The sequence below is a fragment of the Eptesicus fuscus genome, chromosome 18 (assembly GCF_027574615.1).
Source record: "Eptesicus fuscus isolate TK198812 chromosome 18, DD_ASM_mEF_20220401, whole genome shotgun sequence".
Lineage (NCBI taxonomy): Eukaryota > Metazoa > Chordata > Mammalia > Chiroptera > Vespertilionidae > Eptesicus > Eptesicus fuscus.
The window spans coordinates 17,425,125-17,443,877 of NC_072490.1; the positions used below are offsets into that span (position 1 = coordinate 17,425,125).

Sequence of the window (18,753 nt, forward strand, 5' to 3'; positions counted from 1 at the left end):
TTAAAGTTATGTAACTTCTTGTTGGTCTTATGTGACCACTGATCATTTGGTATGGCTGTATCTCTAGTATCATTATTTCATGGGGAATGTCATAGAGAACAGTAGTTATCATATACTATTGCAGGGAAGATAGGAATATGCATATTTGCAACTCTTATGAGGCTTTCTGACTTAGTATTCCTAAAAGATAAACAAATACTTTCTAAAGGTTCTTTGAACTAATAAAATAGGCTTAGCATTATATGCTAACTAGAAGATAAATTTTCTTGTTTATGTTAGGCATTACCTTTGTTATTTAAAAAGTGCCATATAATAAGAAAGCAATGATTATTAAAATATGATATTTTCTATAGTATTGGCTTCATTTATACATATATGTAAAAGAATGACTATTAGTATTGAACAAAGATTAAAATTTTTCCTAATTTTATAAATTCCAGGGAGAAACACATCTTATCTTTCCTAAAAAAGCTTCAGTGGAGCAGCTGCAAAAAATTCGTGACCTCATTGCCACAGAGAGAAGTAGCAGATTGGATGAAGCATATAAGAGCCACAAACTAGAATTATCTCAGCAACCTGCAACCAGTATCCAGCTTCCTACAGCACAGTCTTCAGATCCTAATGGGTTAACCCAGCATGTAGGGGGCAGTGAAGGGCAGTCATCAAATCCACCATTTGCTCCAATGGTAATGTTAGAATTAAAACTTTCCTAACTGTTGTTTATAAAGTTAAAACAGCAGAAGCTCTGAAATATTTTATGACTTATTCCTGAATTTATGCCTCAGCTATTCTAATACATCCAAATTTTCCCAGCTCTAAAATATTCTCAAATTTGTAACAAAAGGGGGGAAAATGGCTGTCTTTTATTTATACTTTTAAATCTTAACTTGTGGTTTACTGCTTCTTAGGGTAAGTTTTGTTTATTAATATAAATGTACCTGTACAGAAATGCCTTGGTACTTAAATCAGTTACACAAATTAGCATATAACTTAAAACAAAGTAATGAACTTGCTAGATGGTGGTATGGCTGTCAAATATTTTCTCTACTGCATTGATACTTCTGATCTAAATTTTACCTGCTGCCATTCACCATAGAAATTATTTATTCCAGCAACCTAACCATTATCATTGCCTCAGTTCAATAAAAAATTCAGCTTTTTTAGGTTTAAGGTAAATACATTAATTTACTCGTAGTGGTACTAGCAAATTAGTGATGTTTAGTTATTAGCATATACAGATATACAGTTCTGAAGAACTGAAATCAAACTACTGTAGTCTTACTTAATAGGAAATTGTCCTGTTTACAAAAGTCCCTTTGATATAGGTCCTTAAGTATTTTCACTATAGTAACTTATCAGTAGCCAATTTAAACTCATATTCTCTTAGTTTAATTTTTTTAAAATATATTTTTATCGATTACAGAGAGGAAGAGAGAGGGAGAGAGAATCATTGACCAGCTGCCTCCTGCACGTCCCCTACTGGGGATCGAGCCTGCAACCTAGGCTTGTGCCCTTGACTGGAATTGAATCCGGGACCCTTCAGTCCTCAGGCCAACACTCTATCCACTGAGCCAAACCAGCCAGGGCCCAAAGCTTGTTTTAAAAAAATAAAGAATAAAAGTAGTAGAAACTGAAGGAAGAGACAGTTACAGTTTTATTTTATAATTAGAAGCCCAGTGCACGAAATTCGTGCACGGCGGGGGGTTGTCCCTCAGCCCAGCCTGTACCCTCTCCAATCTGGGACTCCTGGAGGGATGTCCGACTGCCCGTTTAGGCCCGATCCCTGGGGTTGGGCCTAAACGGGCAGTCGGACATCCCTCTCACAATCCAGGACTGCTGGCTCCCAACTGCTTGCCTGCCTGCCTTCCTGATTGCCCCTAACCACTTCTGCCTGCCAGCCTGATCACCCCCTAACCACTCCGCTGCCAGCCTGGTTGATGCTTAACTGTTCCCCTGCCAGCCTGTTTGCCCCCAACTTCCCTCCTCTGCCAGCCTGGTCACCCCTAACTGCCCTCTCCTGCAGGGTTGATCACCTCCAACTGCCCTCCCTTGCAAGCCTGGTCCCTCACAACTGCCCTCCCTTGCAGGCCTGGTCCCTCACAACTGCCCTCCCTTGCAGGCCTGGTCCCTCACAACTGCCCTCCCTTGCAGGCCGGGTGCCTCCCAACTGCCCTCCCCTGCTGGCCATCTGTGGTGGCCGTCTTGTGTCCACATAGGGGCAGGATCTTTGACCACATGGGGGCAGCTATATTGTGTGTTGCAGTGATGATCAATCTGTATATTACTCTTTTATTAGATAGGATAGAGGCCTGGTACAGGGGTGAGGGCCAGCTGGTTTGCCCTGAAGGGTGTCCTGGATCAGGGTGGGGTTTCCCTTAGGGTGTGGGGCGGCCTGAGCGAGGGGCCTGTGGTGGTTTGCAGGTCGGCCATGCCCTCTGGCAACCCAAGCAGAGGCCCTGGTATCTGGAATTTATTTTCCTTCTACAATTGAAACTGTAGCCTGGAGCGGAGCCAAGCCTCCTGCTGCTCCCTCTGGGGCGGCAACCATTTCTATGGCAGTTAATTCACCTTCTACAATTGAAACTTTGTAGCCTTAAGTGTGTGAGCCCGGCCAGGGTGTGCGGAAAGCTTTGCTTCCCCTGTTGCCGCCGGCAACCCTGGCCTGGTCTCTCAAGCTCCATTCTGCCGCCATTTGTTTGAATTTGTTTACTTCTATAATTGAAACTTTGTAGCTTGAGTGGAGGCTTATGCCTGCAACGGCTATGGGAAAGCTTGGCTTCTTCTGTTACCTGGGAAACCTTGCTCTCTGTGGCTGTAGCCATCTTGGATGGGGTTAATTTGCATAGTCGCCCTGATTGGCTGGTGGGCGTGGCTTGGCTGGTGGGCGTGGCTTATGTAGCGGAGTGATGGTTAATTTGCATGTTACCATTTTATTAGAGAGAATTCTTGTTGAGTGGTTATATCATGTGATTTGACAAAATATACACTTTTTTTTTTCATGGAGGTTCACTCTTGTGCCTCAATTGCCTTATATTAACCTTTAAGTTTTTAAAATATTTTCTACTCATTAACATCACAGCTAATTTTTTTTATAATAATAAGTGCAGCTGGTGTTTATGAATGCTTCTGGGAAGCTGTTAGTTGACAGTATTGGATAAACTAGTAATGGTGCTAAGTGACTGTAGGCATCAGATAAGATAACATATGTGAAAAGAAAGCTTTGTGAACTGTAAAGGACTTTAAAGGTTTGACCGGGAATCAAACCTGTGACCCTTCAGTGCGCGGTCCGATGCTCTAACCACTGGGTAACACCAGGCAGGGCTCCAATGGACCACTTTGTCCAGCTCCCTTGGTGTGCTTAGGCTGCTTTGGGGCACCACTTACACAAGTAAGTCTCTTACAACTTGTTTTCCTTATTAATACTACTAGCGAACCTCTTACTAAGATAACAGTCTTCATGCTGCTAAATTTAAGGGACATTTTCCACTTCATTTTTATCTGACCATACATAGTTTTTAGCTCAGTTAATCATTTTCTGGTTTTCTCTCCTTCTGTAACTAGTTCAATTATTGACCCCATGGCTCATATTAGAAAATCTGTGGATCATGCCTATGTGTTTTTCTACTTTTCTAACTCCTCTGGCCCCACAGTTCAGTCACCAAGATTTGTTGATTCTACTTCCTAAGTTCTTTTTATATTCATTCACTTTTCTACCACTACTATAACCACCTTAGTTTAAACCACCAGCTCTTTCAAGAATTCTGCATTTGTCCCCCATTGGGTCTTTCATACCTGCTTTTTCTACACTACAGCTAGATTGATATTCTGATAATACAAATTTGATTTTATTATCTTGCTTAAGTCTCTTTTATAATATTCCATTACAATGGAACGAGGTATGAAAGATCCAGCTACTTACCAACTCAACTTTATTTTCAGCCTTCTCTACGATTTTCTTCTCTCTGATTCTTTGCTTTATACTAAGCATAATCCCAATTCACATGCTCCCTACCTACCTACATGCTGTTCTTTGACAAGAATGGTCTTTTCCTTTCCCTATTTATGAGCTGCTACTCATTATTCATATTTTACCACAAATGTCATATATTCAGGGAATTCTAGGGTCAGAACCCTGTTGAAAAGTCTCACTATCCTCATTCTTTGCCATATCTATGAATAAATTGTCTAACTTACCATTATATCCCCAGTACCTAGCAAATAATAAAAGGTCGTTAAATATTTGAATAAATGAGCATTGTTTTTATCAGTGTTTCTGTATCCATAGGCTACTTATTCTGAGAGGATAATGTCCTTGTCTATTTTGGTCTCCATTATTTTTTATTGATTTCAGAGAGGAAAGGAGAGGGAGAGAGAGAAACATCAATGATGAGAGAGAATCATAGCTCAGCTGCTTCCTGTAGGCCCCACACTGGGGATCAAGCCTGCAACCCGGGCATCAAACTACTGTTGTCTCAGCCCTGACTGAATATCGAACCATGACCTCCTAGTTCATAGATCGATGCTCAACCACTGAGCTATGCCGGCTGGGCTGGTCTCCATTATTTTTAATGTAACTTGGTGGTTCTATCATTTTTGTTTAATGCCTCTCCACTTACATCATAAAGTGATCATGTCTGTCTTGTGTACCCATTCCCAGTGCTTACTAGTAATACAGTGCCTAACATTAAAAGTATTTGGCAGCCCTGGCTGGTTTGGCTCCGTGGACAGAGCATTGGCCTGCAGACTGAAGGGTCTCGGGTTCAGTTCCGTTCAGGGGCACATGCCTGGGTTGTGGGCTTGATCCCCAGTAGGGCGTGCAGGAGGCAGCCAATCAATGATTCTCTCTCATTGATGTTTCTATCTCTCCCTCTCTGAAATCAATAAAAATATATATATTTTTAAAAAGTATTTGGCAATTGTTTTTATTTCTTTAAATTAATCTGTCTTTACCTTTTAATACACTTCCTATAATTAATAACATGTTTGAACTTATTTCTGACATTTTATTTTATATTTTCTATGTTCTTGCTTTCTTGGCTCTTTTAATCTTTTTTTTTTATACCTTTTTTCCTATTTTTGTTTTGTTTAAGTGGGCTCTGCCAAAAGTAATTGTTCTTAGTTTGGACACGCCTCTTTCCTTTTAGGAATCTAAGCATCCTCTGGCACTGTTCAGAGGCACATTCTTTGTTGACAAGAAGTGATGGGGTGAGAGGTGCAAAATGTCTAAGTGTTCCTTCTGCAGGGCCCATGCAGTCTCCCTAATGCTTGCTCCAAGGCCTCTTCCTCCTCTGTGGATTCTGTGGCTCCTCTGCCTTTGGGATTATTTTGAGAACTTTGTTTAGTTTTTGTAACCATTCTCTCTAGAGGACATATTACTGTGGTTTCTTCCTTTACTAGTAATTCATTTGTATCTCCCTTTCCTCTTTAAGAGTACTTATCCTTTGCTAATGCTGAATAAAGTTTTAAAAAATTATATTACTTACAGGAATTTGATGTGGAAAGGGCTGTTACATGCATTGAACAGAGCATTGTTATGGTCCAATCTTGTGGTCAAGAATTCATTGCACCCCTGTTTCAATATATCCTCAGTAATATAATATACTAAGAGGTTAAAAATATATATCTTAGACTGTGACACAGATATGGCTATCTCCTATTAATTTTGTAAAGGTTTTGAGTATAATTACTTCAGTAAATTAATATGTTCCTCTTTATGAAATCATATAACCAGTGTTTTTTATGTTATTTTTATAGAATATGGAGAAAAACTAATTTCAGTGTTTTTTTCTATTAGGTTACTGCTGATTCAATCATTCTGAAAGTTCTTCAGGCCAACCTGCAGCATGTGCTGGTCTATGAAAATCTTGCTCTCCAGCAGAAAGCATTGGCTTGTATTCCCGTCCAAGAACTGAAAAAGAGATCTCAAGAAAAGTTATCTAGAGCTAGAAAATTGGATAAAGGTAGTGGCTTTACATCACCATTCATTGCTAAAAAGGCATCATCTATACTTATAATAGGGTAATATGCAAATTGGTCAGGACGCCATCACATAACGACTGAACAGCAGGAGGGCAGGGCAGCAAGCTACCTGTGGCAGAGAGCTACAGAGGGGTGGGGCAGCGGGCGGAGAGCTATAGGAGGGCGGAGAGCTACAGGAGGGCGGGGCAGCGAGCTAAGTTCGGCCGAGAGCTACGAGCGAAACTGAGTGGGGTAGCCAGCTGAGGCAAGTGGCAGCGAGCTACTCGCATACAGATTTGTGTGCAGGGCCACTAGTTGCTAAATAAACAGAAACACTAAATGGTACCTTTTGCTGTATACGTTGTAAATATCTAATCTATTCCTATGTGGGTTTTTAAAGAATACAATAACAGCATAACTTTATTGCATGTAACTAATGAACACATCTGTTAATATTTGGGGGAAAAAACACAAACTTTTTTACCCCTACTGGCGTGGCTCAGTGGTTGAGTGTCAACCTTTGAACCAGGGGGTCATGGTTCAATTCCTGGTCAGGGCACCTGCCTAGGTTGTGGGCTTGATTACCAGTGGGGGGCATGCAGGAGATAGCCAATTGATGATTCTCTCTCATCATTGATGTTTCTATTTCTTTCTCTCCCAAACCCTCTCTGAAATAAATAAAAATATATTTAAAACAAAACAAAAACCACTTTTTTACCCAAACATGTATTTGCAGTTTAATCATAATCATTGGTATGTGGATTTTTTTTAGGTTTAGTAGAACTTGAGTCCATGGAATATATGATGGCATTATTAGTGAATCTTAATGTGAATCTAACAGAAATCATATTCACAATTAATTCATATGATTAGACCATTGCTTCACTTTGGTTGAGAGAGGGAGATTATTTACTAATTAAAAATGTAGATTTTGAAGCCAACTGCCTGGGTATAATTTTAGCTCTGCCACTTACTGTGCATTACTGAGCAAGTAATTTAATTTCTATGCCTCAATTTCTTTATTTGAAATAGGAATGATAATTTTCAGAAATAAATGATATTATTTGTAAATGGCTCTGAACAATTCCTGCCACATTCATCTACCAATAATTATATGTCATTGTTATCATTAATGGTCTTAGGGTTTTAGTTGTAAAACTATTCCAACTTCAACATTTTACTATGAGTTTCTGTGTAATTGTTTCTTATCTGGCTGTGCTAGGGATTCTAAGAAGAGAGATGATGGCAGTGCTGTATTTATAAAAGTTTATTTTTAATCTAACATTCATGAATACCTTTTTGGTTAGAAAACTTTCATATTATACAGGAAAAGCTAAATTCTCCTTGCCAATCAGTCCTACTCCTCTTCTATAGGTACCACTTGTTATCTCGTGATGTGTTCCTTTTCATATCTTTTTCTGGGTATTTACACTCATTTACAGTTATCTGTAAAAATAAATATTTAAGTTGTGTGGGTTTACACAAAATTTATCTCATATATCTTTAGTGTGTTAAATTTACTATCATGTCTTAGAAACCTTTTTAACTTTCCATGGTGTTCGGTAGTATTCATATACTATTATTTGTACCATTTCCTATTCAAGGAAATTGAGATTTTTTTACCATCTATCTCTATTATAAATGCTGCAGCAGTGAAGATTCTTGTAAAGCATGCCTCCTGGTATACATGCATGCATGTATGATATGTTTGTTATCATAGATCCTGCCAAACAAATGAAATTATTGAACTTCTTTTATGAACTTTTTAAATTTTTCTGATAGGTTTGTTAGTATTATTACTTATTTGTAGAAGTTTCTTATATATTTGGGTACTTATTTTTTCTTTGTTAGTCATGTTACTTCCCACCTCCCCCAGTGTTCTTTGTTTAATTTCGCTTAGTATATATTTTGATGTACACTATAAGAAAATTTAATTATTTTTCATTATTTTACAATTTTTGTCTTGGTTAAGGCCCTAAACATATTCATGAACAAAAGTCATAAACATTCTCTTGTAACTTCTATTACTTTTATAGCATTTTTTCTGTGTGTGTGTGTGTGTGTGTGTATTATTATAAATATACATTTAAGAATAAATGAAGTACAGTAAGAATCTGCTATTTTGATAGCTACCTGTCCCAATATTGTTTATTGAACAGTCCTTCCTCTTAGAACTACTTTGAAAGACTAACTTTATTAAATATGATTTATCGCAGTAAAATCTCAGACATTTCTCATAGCAATATTTTTTTTTTCGGAATATTTCCTCAGCAAGGGAAACAAAATATGAACAAATAGGACTACATCAAAGTAAAACATTTTTGCACAGCAAAGGAAACCATCAACAAAATGAAAAGACAACCCACTAAATGGGAGACCATATTTGCCAATGATAATGGATTAATATCCAAAATTTATAAAGAACTTATAAAATTCAACATAAAAAAAACAAACAATCCAATTTAAAAATTGGGCATAGGACCTGAATAAACACTTCTACAAAGAGGACACACAGATGACCAATAAGCATTTGAAAGATACTCAACGTCACTAATCACCAGAGAAATACAAATTAAAACCACAATGAGGTATTACCGCACACCTGTCAGGATGGCTATCACCAATAAATCAACAAACAAGTGTTGGCGAGGATGTGGAGAAAAGGGAACTGTCCTGCACTGTTGGTGGGAATGCAGATTAGTGCAACCACTGTGGAAAGCAGTATGGAGTTACCTCAAAAAATTAAAAATGGAACTGCCTTATGACTCAGTGATTTCACTTCTGGGAATATATACAAAGAAACCCTAAACACTAATTTGAAAGAATATATGCAACCTTATGTTCATTACAGCCTTGTTTACAATAGCCAAGATTTGGAAACAGCCCAAGTGCTTATCATTGCATGAGTGGATAAAAAAGCTGTGGTGCACTTACACAATGGAATACTACTCAGCCTTAAAAAAGAAGGAAATCTTACCCTTTGAGACAGCATGGATATACCGAAGAGCATTATGCTAAGAGAAATAAGCCAGTCAGAGAGAGACAGGTACTATATGACTGCACTCATATGTGGAATCTAATGAACAAAATGTTATCAAGCAAAATATAGACAAACCCATAGAAAGAGCGGGCTGACACCTATCAGTGGGACGAGGGGCTGGGAGTGGAAGGATTGAGAAAAAAAATAAAAAACTCATGGACACAGACAACAGTGTGGGGATTGCTGGGGCGGAGGTGGCATGGAGGGAGGTGGAGGAGGGGATAGAGGGGATAAATGGTGTTGGAAGGAGACTTGACTTGGGGTGGTGAAGACAATATAGTATACAAATGATGTGTTGTGGAATTGTACACCTGAAACCTGTAAAATTTTGTTAGTCAGTGTCACCCCAATAAAATAAAAAATGAAAACAAAAATCTGTCTTTCAGGACTCTTGCTTTATTGATTTGTTATCTATTCTTTCCCAATATCACAATATTTTAATCATTAGAATTCTGTATGTGTTTTGATATGTAGTAGGCAAGTTTATCTCATGGTTCTTATTCAAAGTTATGTTGGCTATTTTGTGCATTTTTTTCTTTTGACATGAACTTTGCAGTTAGCTTTTAAGATTTAATATTTTATAATTTTATTGGGATTATATTAAATTACAGATTAATTTGTTGAGAACTATTGAGTTTTCTAACACAGGAAAATAATATGTTTCTGGCCTTTTTATATTCTCTGTAGTTTCTTAATTTTGAAATATATCAAACAAATATAAGAATAGAGTATAATATATCAAACACCTATGACCAGCATCAAACTTTATTAGACCTTAACATTATGCTATACATTTCCTTTATGTATCATTTTTTAAATAATAAAACATTAAATACAGAGATGAGAGCTCCCTGTATAGGTCTCCTAGGTTTTTCCCCTTCTCCTTTCCTTCATTCCAGAGATACCATAGCCTTAAATATGGTCAAGAAAGGTATTTTTATTTGATAAAGGGAATATATTTATTATGTGTCATGCTTACTTGCTAGGGTTATTATATACAGTGTAGACATGCTTATGTTTTTACGTTTTGTAGAGTATCCATGGATGGATTATGTTGTATGTTGAAACCCTGATAGAAAAGCTAATAGGATGATTTTTAAAGTGTCTGGAATTTTGTGATTTCTGTCTGTGATTTTGTGATTGTTTCATGTTTCCTTGTATATATACCTGATAACAACTTTAATACAGTAATTTTAAAGTGTTTTTCCAAATCAGACTTTTTTCTTACTTCCCATGTGTTTCAGGATCAATTCCAAACTGACCATAGTTCCCTGAGAGATTGTTGTGTTCAGCTCACAGCTCACATGTTAATGTATAATGTCTGTCAGAGGGTACAAAGTGGTAGACATCCTACTGTTCTAAATGTACAGTGTACTGTTACCATATTTCAGCCTCATTCACAATCTACTGATGTTTCTTACATTAATATTTGTGCAAACCTTTTAGATCATCTTATATTTTCATATATTTCAGCTCATATCTGAGAATAAAATATGTGGATATTTTTAGTTTTTGTCAGCTTTAGCTCTTACTTGGTTCTGTTTTAATTTCTCAGGTACTAATTTAAGTGATGAAGATTTTCTTTTGCTGGAGCTTCTACACTGGTTTAAGGAAGAATTTTTTCAATGGGTGAATGACATTTTGTGCAGCAAATGTGGTGGCAAGACGAAGTCTAGAGGTGAAGGATTATTTCCCACTGAAGACGAGTTGAAGTGGGGTGCAAACAGAGTGGAAGATCATTATTGTGATGCGTGCAAGTTCAGCAATCGGTTCCCGAGGTGGGTATCAACTGGACGGTCAAGTCTTAATGGAATGGATAGAAGAGAATTTTTATTAAATGAAATTTTTAATCTTCATTTTAATTATTAGGACAAGGAACAACAAGGTATGACTGGCAGGCTAAATCCAGCTCACATCCTATTTTTGTAAATAAAGTTTTTTTGGAACACACCCATGCTGATTCATTTATATATGTTCTATAACTATTTTTATATTTTAGTGGCAGAGTTGAATACTGGAAACAAAGATCATATGGCCTGGGAAGTCTAAAATATTTACTGTCTGTCTTTTTAAAGGAAAGGTTTTTGACTCTTGCTCTTAAATATAAATTGAATGTAGACCTAGCACATTTAATACTATTAATCTCATATTGTTCTCTAAATACATTAATTTTATATTTTTTATAACATTAATATTAATACTTGATAGAAAACAATACTAACAACATTAATAATATTGATAATTGTGATAGCAAATATAATACTGTACTTAAATAATCATCAGATGGTAATATGGAAGGTAAAAGTATAGTGCCATCATTTGTTTGTTTTAATTAGGTGCCTCCCCTGCCCAACCTAACCTACCTTCATATCTCTAAATTTTCAACAAGGGAAATTTGAACTTTTCAATTATTTTTTTCTATTAATTTATAAGCCTCTTATCAGTTTTTCTTAATTGGCAATACTTGTAAAGTTTGGTTTTATCATTAGGCAAGAAAAATATGTTTGAAATACCTAATTTGGGGGGCTTGGGGACTCCATTCTCTTCTTAAGGGAACCATTCCTGTGATATACAGAATATAGGATAAACAAAATCCAATATCCAGTCATTATAAAAAATTTGTACAAAAATGTATATCTTCATTTAGCAAACATTTGCACAGACACTTTACAAAGATTTGACGATAAAAGATACATATAATTAAGTCCCTCTCCTCATAAATTCTTTCTTAGTGATTTGTTGTAAACTAATAATATAGTGTGGAGGAGCCCAGTCTAACAAAACTATTTATATAGTGTTTTTTTTTCCTTTCTAAACATTTGCTCATTGTACTCTTAGCCGTTCTCTGTATTGGGTTCCGATGATGAGCATTAGAGGCTGAGCTGGTTGTTGAACTTGGCACAGTGGTATACAGAAGGAGGAGGTATAGGTGCTCTGATTCTATTGTTTTACTTCTTATTGTAAATTTATAACGTTTCAATGACTTAATTACCTGACTTATAAATTCATTTAACTTAGCTTACACAAGATCATCTGCTTAAAACAAACTTGTCATTGCAGAGCCAGTTTATTCATACAACTGCATCTTTCTCTTCCAAATTCAAGGCCAGCATTTCTGCTCAGCTGGGGCCTTTTCCTGCTTAGCTTTATCAGCTCAAAATCCTTCTCAACCCAAATGCAAATCTTGCTATTCTCCAGTTTTGTGATAATTTTATAATTGGAGACATAGCAAACATCTTTTAAAAAACAACTTCCAAATTAGCAAGCACCATTAAGTAGTTGAAAAGAACAAAATTTCAATCAAAATAATCATTAGAGCCGAAACCGGTTTGGCTCAGTGGATAGAGCGTCGGTCTGCGGACTGGAAGGTCCCAGGTTCGATTCCAGTCAAGGGCATGTACATTGGTTGCGGGCACATCCCCCGGTGGGGGGTGTGCAGGAGGCAGCTGGTCGATGTCTCTCTCTCATCGATGTTTCTGGCTCTCTATCCCTCTCCCTTCCTCTCTGTGAAAAATCAATAAAATATATTTAAAAAAAAATAATAATCATTAGAGACAAGAAACGGATTTTAAGTAAAATTGAGTTCACCTAAGCTTAAAGCTTCATTGAGTAGTCTGATAAAGTTGTTTACCTTTTAAATACAGTGAGCTAATTAGACTACTTGTTAGGGTAATGCTAATGCTCAAAGCAGATTTCCTGGAGAATCTCTGTCTATGCAAATCCTGTCTGTCCTTCAAGGCCAGTTCAAATACTAGCTCTCCTCCCTGACCACTCTCCTGTAACCCTAACCTGACCTATTGTAAAGGTCTGTATCACATTCTTCTGTGTATTCAAGTTAGTTATGTTAATCCCTTCTCCCCTCTTAGGACTAGAAACTCCTTGAAGGTTGTACCATTGTTTAATCATTTTTACCAAAGATTCTAACACTGCCTCATATATTCTAGGCTCTCTAATCATTACGAATTTAAAATTAGGAATATTACTGTTTAGCACAGAGATAATATAAATTCTTTAAAATTTTTAGTTTTGATACTGAATCAAAGCTTTTTTATTGTTATTTAAAACCAGGTATAATAACCCTGAGAAACTTTTGGAAACGAAATGTGGACGGTGTGGCGAGTGGGCCAATTGTTTTACACTGTGCTGCCGAGCCTTAGGGTTTGAAGCTCGCTACGTTTGGGATTACACAGGTACAGAACTGGTATGAGCAGAGAGTAGTAGGGCTTTGCAGAATTAAGAATTTTACAGTCTGGGCTTGTTATGTTCTGTCTTGTATTTTCTGGCCTTCTGAGTCAGAGCTTCCATTTGCCTTTTGTAAAATAATAATACCAACCTCACGGATTTTTAGGGGATCACAAAGTTTTTGTGGTGCACCTAGTATTTTTTGCATAGTACTCTGCACTATAAACATTCTTTTATTAATAATTCACCATGCCATTTTTAGTAATGGTGTTTCTATATGGATAAGAACATGTGTAATAATATGCTATAGAAATCTTTACTTTTGTAGGGATTAGTATAAAAAATTTAGTAATCTTAAATCTTAATATACAAAAAAGTAATAAAAGCTATGTGAAATTTATTTTGTTCTTATTTAGAAATGACATATGTCATCTACATGTCAAAAAGTTGTTTTCCTTTTTCTCAGTGTTTAACTTGTGTTTTATTTGTTATTATTTTCTTACAATGTAGAACATCAATAATCAGAAATCCTCTTTAGGCTTCCTTTTGGTTCTGGGTCTTAAAAATTGAGAGAGACTGCATTTTCAAGTGACATTAACTTCTTCATGTTAGCAAACTGATCCCTGTTTTCGATGCTCTTGTTCAATATGTTCACCCTTTTTAAAGTTATAGCTCACATTATTTTTAATTAAGCCTAAAACTGACTGCATGAAAGGAGATATTCCACAAACATTTTCAAGGATTTCAAAGGGACAGAGAAAACAAGTGTACTAGAGTCTTGTGTGCCACAAAATGTTTAGTCTTAACTAAGATTTAGAATGTTACACCTAACTTGATTATGTGGTTCTTACCTTAGGAGTTTGTATATAGTTACTGGAAGTCATTCTGGTTTTGTAAACTCTTTTTCTTCCTGTTGCTCTCTGGTGTACCTGAGCAGACCATGTCTGGACAGAAGTCTATTCTCCCTCTCAGCAGCGGTGGCTGCACTGTGATGCCTGTGAAGATGCCTGTGACAAACCGCTCCTCTATGAAGTAGGGTGGGGCAAGAAGCTGTCCTATGTCCTAGCATTTTCTAAAGATGAGGTAGGCATAAGGGAACACATTTTTTTTCCTAAGAATACAACACAGTTTCGACAAATTTTGAAAGTATAATTGACATACAAAATGTGGCATATATTTAAAAGTATACAATTTAATAAATTTTGTCACTTATATACACTTATGAAATTACCTTTACAAAGTCAAGATAGTGAACATATCCACTATCCCGGGAAGTTTCCACATGTCCCTTTGTTATCCCTACTTGTCCCTGTCAGGGTAACCACAGATCTACAGTTTTATGTAAATGGAATCATATAGTGTACAGATGGTCCTACTTACGACTGTCGATGGTTTTTCAGCTTTATAATGGTGCAAAAAGCAAAAGCAATTCAAATTGCCTAGAAACTGTACTTCGAATTCTAAATTTTGATCTTTTTTCTGGGCTAGTGATATGCTCTCATGTACCATACTCTCATGATGCTGGGCAGTGGCAGTGACCTGCAACTCACAGTACATCATTCAATCACAGGGTAAATCACCAATACTCTGTAGTGTGCTGCTATTAAGAGCATTTGCAACTTATGGTATTCTCAACTTATGATGGATTTATTGGGATGTAATCCATCATAAGTCAGGGAGCATCTATATCCTCTTTTTGGTGGAGTGAGGATGGGAGAGTCTAGTTTCTTTTACTCTGTATAATTACTTTGAGATTCATCTATGTGTATCAATGGTTATTTTTATTGCTGAGTATTCCTTTGTATGGATGTAACATAGTTTATTCACTCATCTGTTGATGGACATTATTTATTTATATTTTAGTTTAACAAAATTTGTGGGTTTTTTTTTTACTGTTGACACTATTATAGATGCCCCTTGTTTTCTCCCCTGTACCTCCACCCAGCTTCCATCCCCTGGCCATTACCACACTTGTCTGTGTTTGTGGATCATGCATATATATTCTTTGGCTTTTTACCTTCTTTTATCTAATTCCCCGCCCCCCTTCCCCTCTGAGATCTGTCAGTCTATTCCATGTATCCATACAGTACTAAGCATCTTTTTATTTTATTTTTTAAATATATTTTATTGATTTTTTTACAGAGAGGAAAGGAGAGGGATAGAGAGTAGAAACATCGATGAGAGAGAAACATCGATCAGCTGCCTCCTGCACACTCCTACTAGGGATGTGCCCGCAACCAAGGTACATGCCCTTGACTGGAATCGAACCTGGGACCCTTCAGTCCGCAGGCCGATGCTTTGTCCACTGAGCCAAACCGGTCAGGGCACTAAGCATCTTTTTATGTGCTTACTAGAGGCCTGGTGCCCAAAATTCATGTACTCAGGGTGGGGGGGTCCCTCAGCCCAACCTGCGCCCTCTTGGCGCAGTCCAGGAGCCCTCAGGGGATGTCTGACTGACAGCTTAGGCCCACTCCCCTAAGCTAGCAGTCAGACATCCTTTGCATTGCCACGGAGGCAGGAGAGGCTCCTGCCACCGCCGCTGCACTTGCCAGCCGTGAGCCTGACTTCTGGCTGAGTGGCACTCCCGCTGTGGGAGCGTACTGACCACCAGGGAGCAGTTCCTGCGTTGTGTGGGATCGGGCCGAAATCGTCTCTCTGACATCCCCCGAGGGGTCCCAGATTGCAAGAGGGTGCAGGCCAGGCTGAGGGACCCCACTGGTGCACGATCAGGACCGGAGAGGGACACGGGAGGTTAGCCAGCTGAGGAGGGCTCCAGGGGGTGTCCAGCCTGTCTCGCTCAGTCCTGATCAGCTGGACCCCAGCAGCAAGCTAACCTACTGGTCAGAGTGTCTGCCCCTGGTGGTCAGTGTACGTCATAGAACTGGTTGACCAGGTCAATTGTGTGTCCCCTGGGGGTCAGTGCACATCATAGCAAGCAGTTGAGCAGCCTTAGCATATCATTAGCATATCATTAGCATATTCCGCTTTGATTGGTTGAATGGACGACTGGAAGGCCGGACACTTAGCATATTAGGCTTTTATTATATAGGATTTGCCATCCACATATCCACTTTGCCCACTTTTTAAATTGTTTTGTTTATCATTGAGTTTGAGAGTTCCTTATACGTTCTGAATGCAAGTCCTTTATTAGATATATGCTTTGCAAAAAAATTTCTCCTTATCTGAAGCTTATCTTTTCATTTTTTGAAGAGAATAAATGATGAAGTCCATTTTATCAATTTGTTCTTTCATGGATTATGCCCTTCGATAGTGTATCTAAGAAAATTTTGCCTAACGCAAGACACAATGATTTTCTCCTTTGTTTTCTTTTAGAAGTTTTATACTTCAAATTTTACACTTGGGTTGTGTGATCCATTTTGAGCTAATTGTGTATATACTCTGGGGTGTGGATTGAAATTCATTGTTTTGCATATGGATAAGGAACTTTCTAGCACCTTTTGTTGAAAAGGTTATCTTTTCTCCATTGAATTGTTTTTGCAAAAATCAGTTCTATAATACACATTTCATACAGGAAAAATGGAAAAGGTTTTTTATTTGTTGTATTTTGGGAAATAAGTTTTAAAAAACCTAAATGTTCTGAAAACTTCTTGTCACAATCTTTCTTGGAAGTGTGCCTAAACAAAATGAATAAAAAGCACATTCTCTGATTTTGTTCCACAGGTTTTTGAACTTGAAAGAATAGCATTTAAAATTTTATGTTTAAGAATTACATTCTAGGTATTTAAGGATGATAGTTGTAATCTTGTTATATATTTGTATTCTGTAATTTGAGGTGGTTGATGTCACTTGGCGATATTCTTGTAAACATGAAGAGGTAATCTCAAGAAGAACTCAGATTAAAGAAGAATTACTTCGAGAAACTATTAATGGACTTAATAAGCAGGTAGGTGATGGGCATTTGTCACTTTTGAGAGAATATTTGAAAATTTTTATATAATCAAGAGCTGGTTTTTAAAGTTGTATTATTATTTTGTAAGCAACAATATTTTAATATGTTAAATGTCTTTGTTAATTCAAATTTCTGATGACTTATTTTAAATATTGTACTTTTTTACATTAAATTGTTATGTCTCTTAAAGTTCAGTGAAACAAAATTTCAGTATATATAATACTTGGCAAAAGTATGTTGTTTTATTTATCCAAGTAATTGTGTCTTGAATATAATTACATACACACACACTTGTTCATGTATGGAAATTTCTAAAACAAGTCACAGGAAATTGTTAACAATGACTACTTCCGAGAAGACCTAGTGGTTCAAGAGGGGAGATTAAGTTTTTACTTTAAACCCTTTTGGTAGTATTGAAATGTTTTTAACATATATTTGTATGATTTTTTATTTTTTGCGCTGTTGGAAGGCAATTAGAATAGGAGTGGATCATCTTAATGCAGTCATGATTGACGTTGTAAGTGAGCTTTTCAATCTCTGTGGAATTTCACCTTTAATGTGTAGTCCTTCAGAGATGCCAAACTGAAAACCTGGAGTATTTACTAGATCCCTTCACCTTGGAAGGCTCTGAACTCCAATTATTTACTCGTCAGCACTTTGTTTCTGCTAAAAATTCTTTGTTTTTCAGCGCTTTAGCCTTCATTTTATGCTTGGTTTCTTGGCCCCTCCTCCTCGTTTCAGTTAATAATTAGCAAATTCCTGGAAGGGAAAAGTAACACAGTATTTTTAATTTTTTTTTTATTGATTTCTAAGGAAAGGAGAGGGAGAGAGAGATAGAAATATCAATGATGAGAGAGAATCATTGATTGGCTACCTCCGGCACGCCCCACACTGGGGATTGAGCCCGAAACCCAGGCATGTGCCTTGACTGGGAATCAAACCATGACCTCCTGGTTCATAGGTCGATGCTCAACCACTGAGTCACGCTGGCTGGGCAAGTGGCACAGTATTGGTTCACCTCAATTTCTCTTGGGATCTTAACTTTTTCAGTCTGGCTACGTTGGTAGTTTTCTATTGCATTCAAACAGGTTTTTGTGTATGTCTGTGTGTATGTGTTCACCCTTTTCTAGCTTTTCTCAATGGGACAGTTGATCTGATTCAAGTAATTTACTGTGGCCAAAAGCAGAGGTTGCTATCTTCATTTTAAATCTAGGATATTAAAGGTCATGCATCGTCGGATGTGGGTATAAAATGATCTCTTTGCCTAAGTTTTTAAAAATTACTTTGAATATTCTAGTGTCCATTTTATTTTCCAAATAATTATACATATGAAAATAAAGTTTGTTATTTCCTTTAAGATTCCCTTAAAATACATGTCTTAAGTATATTCTTACTTAGAGTTGCACTTGCACATTTTCCTAATCTTAATGACTTTTTTAAAACGTGTATTGCAGAGGCAAATGTCTTTGTCAGAAAACAGAAGAAAAGAACTTCTCCAGAGGATAATTGTGGAGCTTGTTGAATTTATTTCTCCCAAGACCCCTAAACCTGGAGAACTTGGTGGAAGAATATCTGGGTCAGTGGCTTGGAGAGTAGCCCGAGGTGAAATGGGTCTAGAGGTATTTAATTCATTATAGCATAATAATCTCACTTTCCTGCTTCT

General features: G+C 37.1%; 1 protein-coding gene across 2 annotated transcripts in view; it reads left to right on the plus strand.

Moving 5' to 3' along the window:
• The window catches only part of NGLY1 (N-glycanase 1), a 43,534-nt gene that overhangs the window by 12,332 nt on the left and 12,449 nt on the right, over window positions 1-18,753 (plus strand). For both annotated transcript variants that reach the window (XM_054729460.1, XM_054729461.1), the window contains exons 3-9: window positions 441-686; window positions 5,795-5,960; window positions 10,554-10,776; window positions 13,067-13,188; window positions 14,118-14,263; window positions 16,974-17,084; window positions 18,545-18,709. In XM_054729460.1, the coding sequence (XP_054585435.1) occupies window positions 441-686; window positions 5,795-5,960; window positions 10,554-10,776; window positions 13,067-13,188; window positions 14,118-14,263; window positions 16,974-17,084; window positions 18,545-18,709 (1,179 nt within the window). The remainder of the gene's footprint in view (window positions 1-440; window positions 687-5,794; window positions 5,961-10,553; window positions 10,777-13,066; window positions 13,189-14,117; window positions 14,264-16,973; window positions 17,085-18,544; window positions 18,710-18,753) is intronic.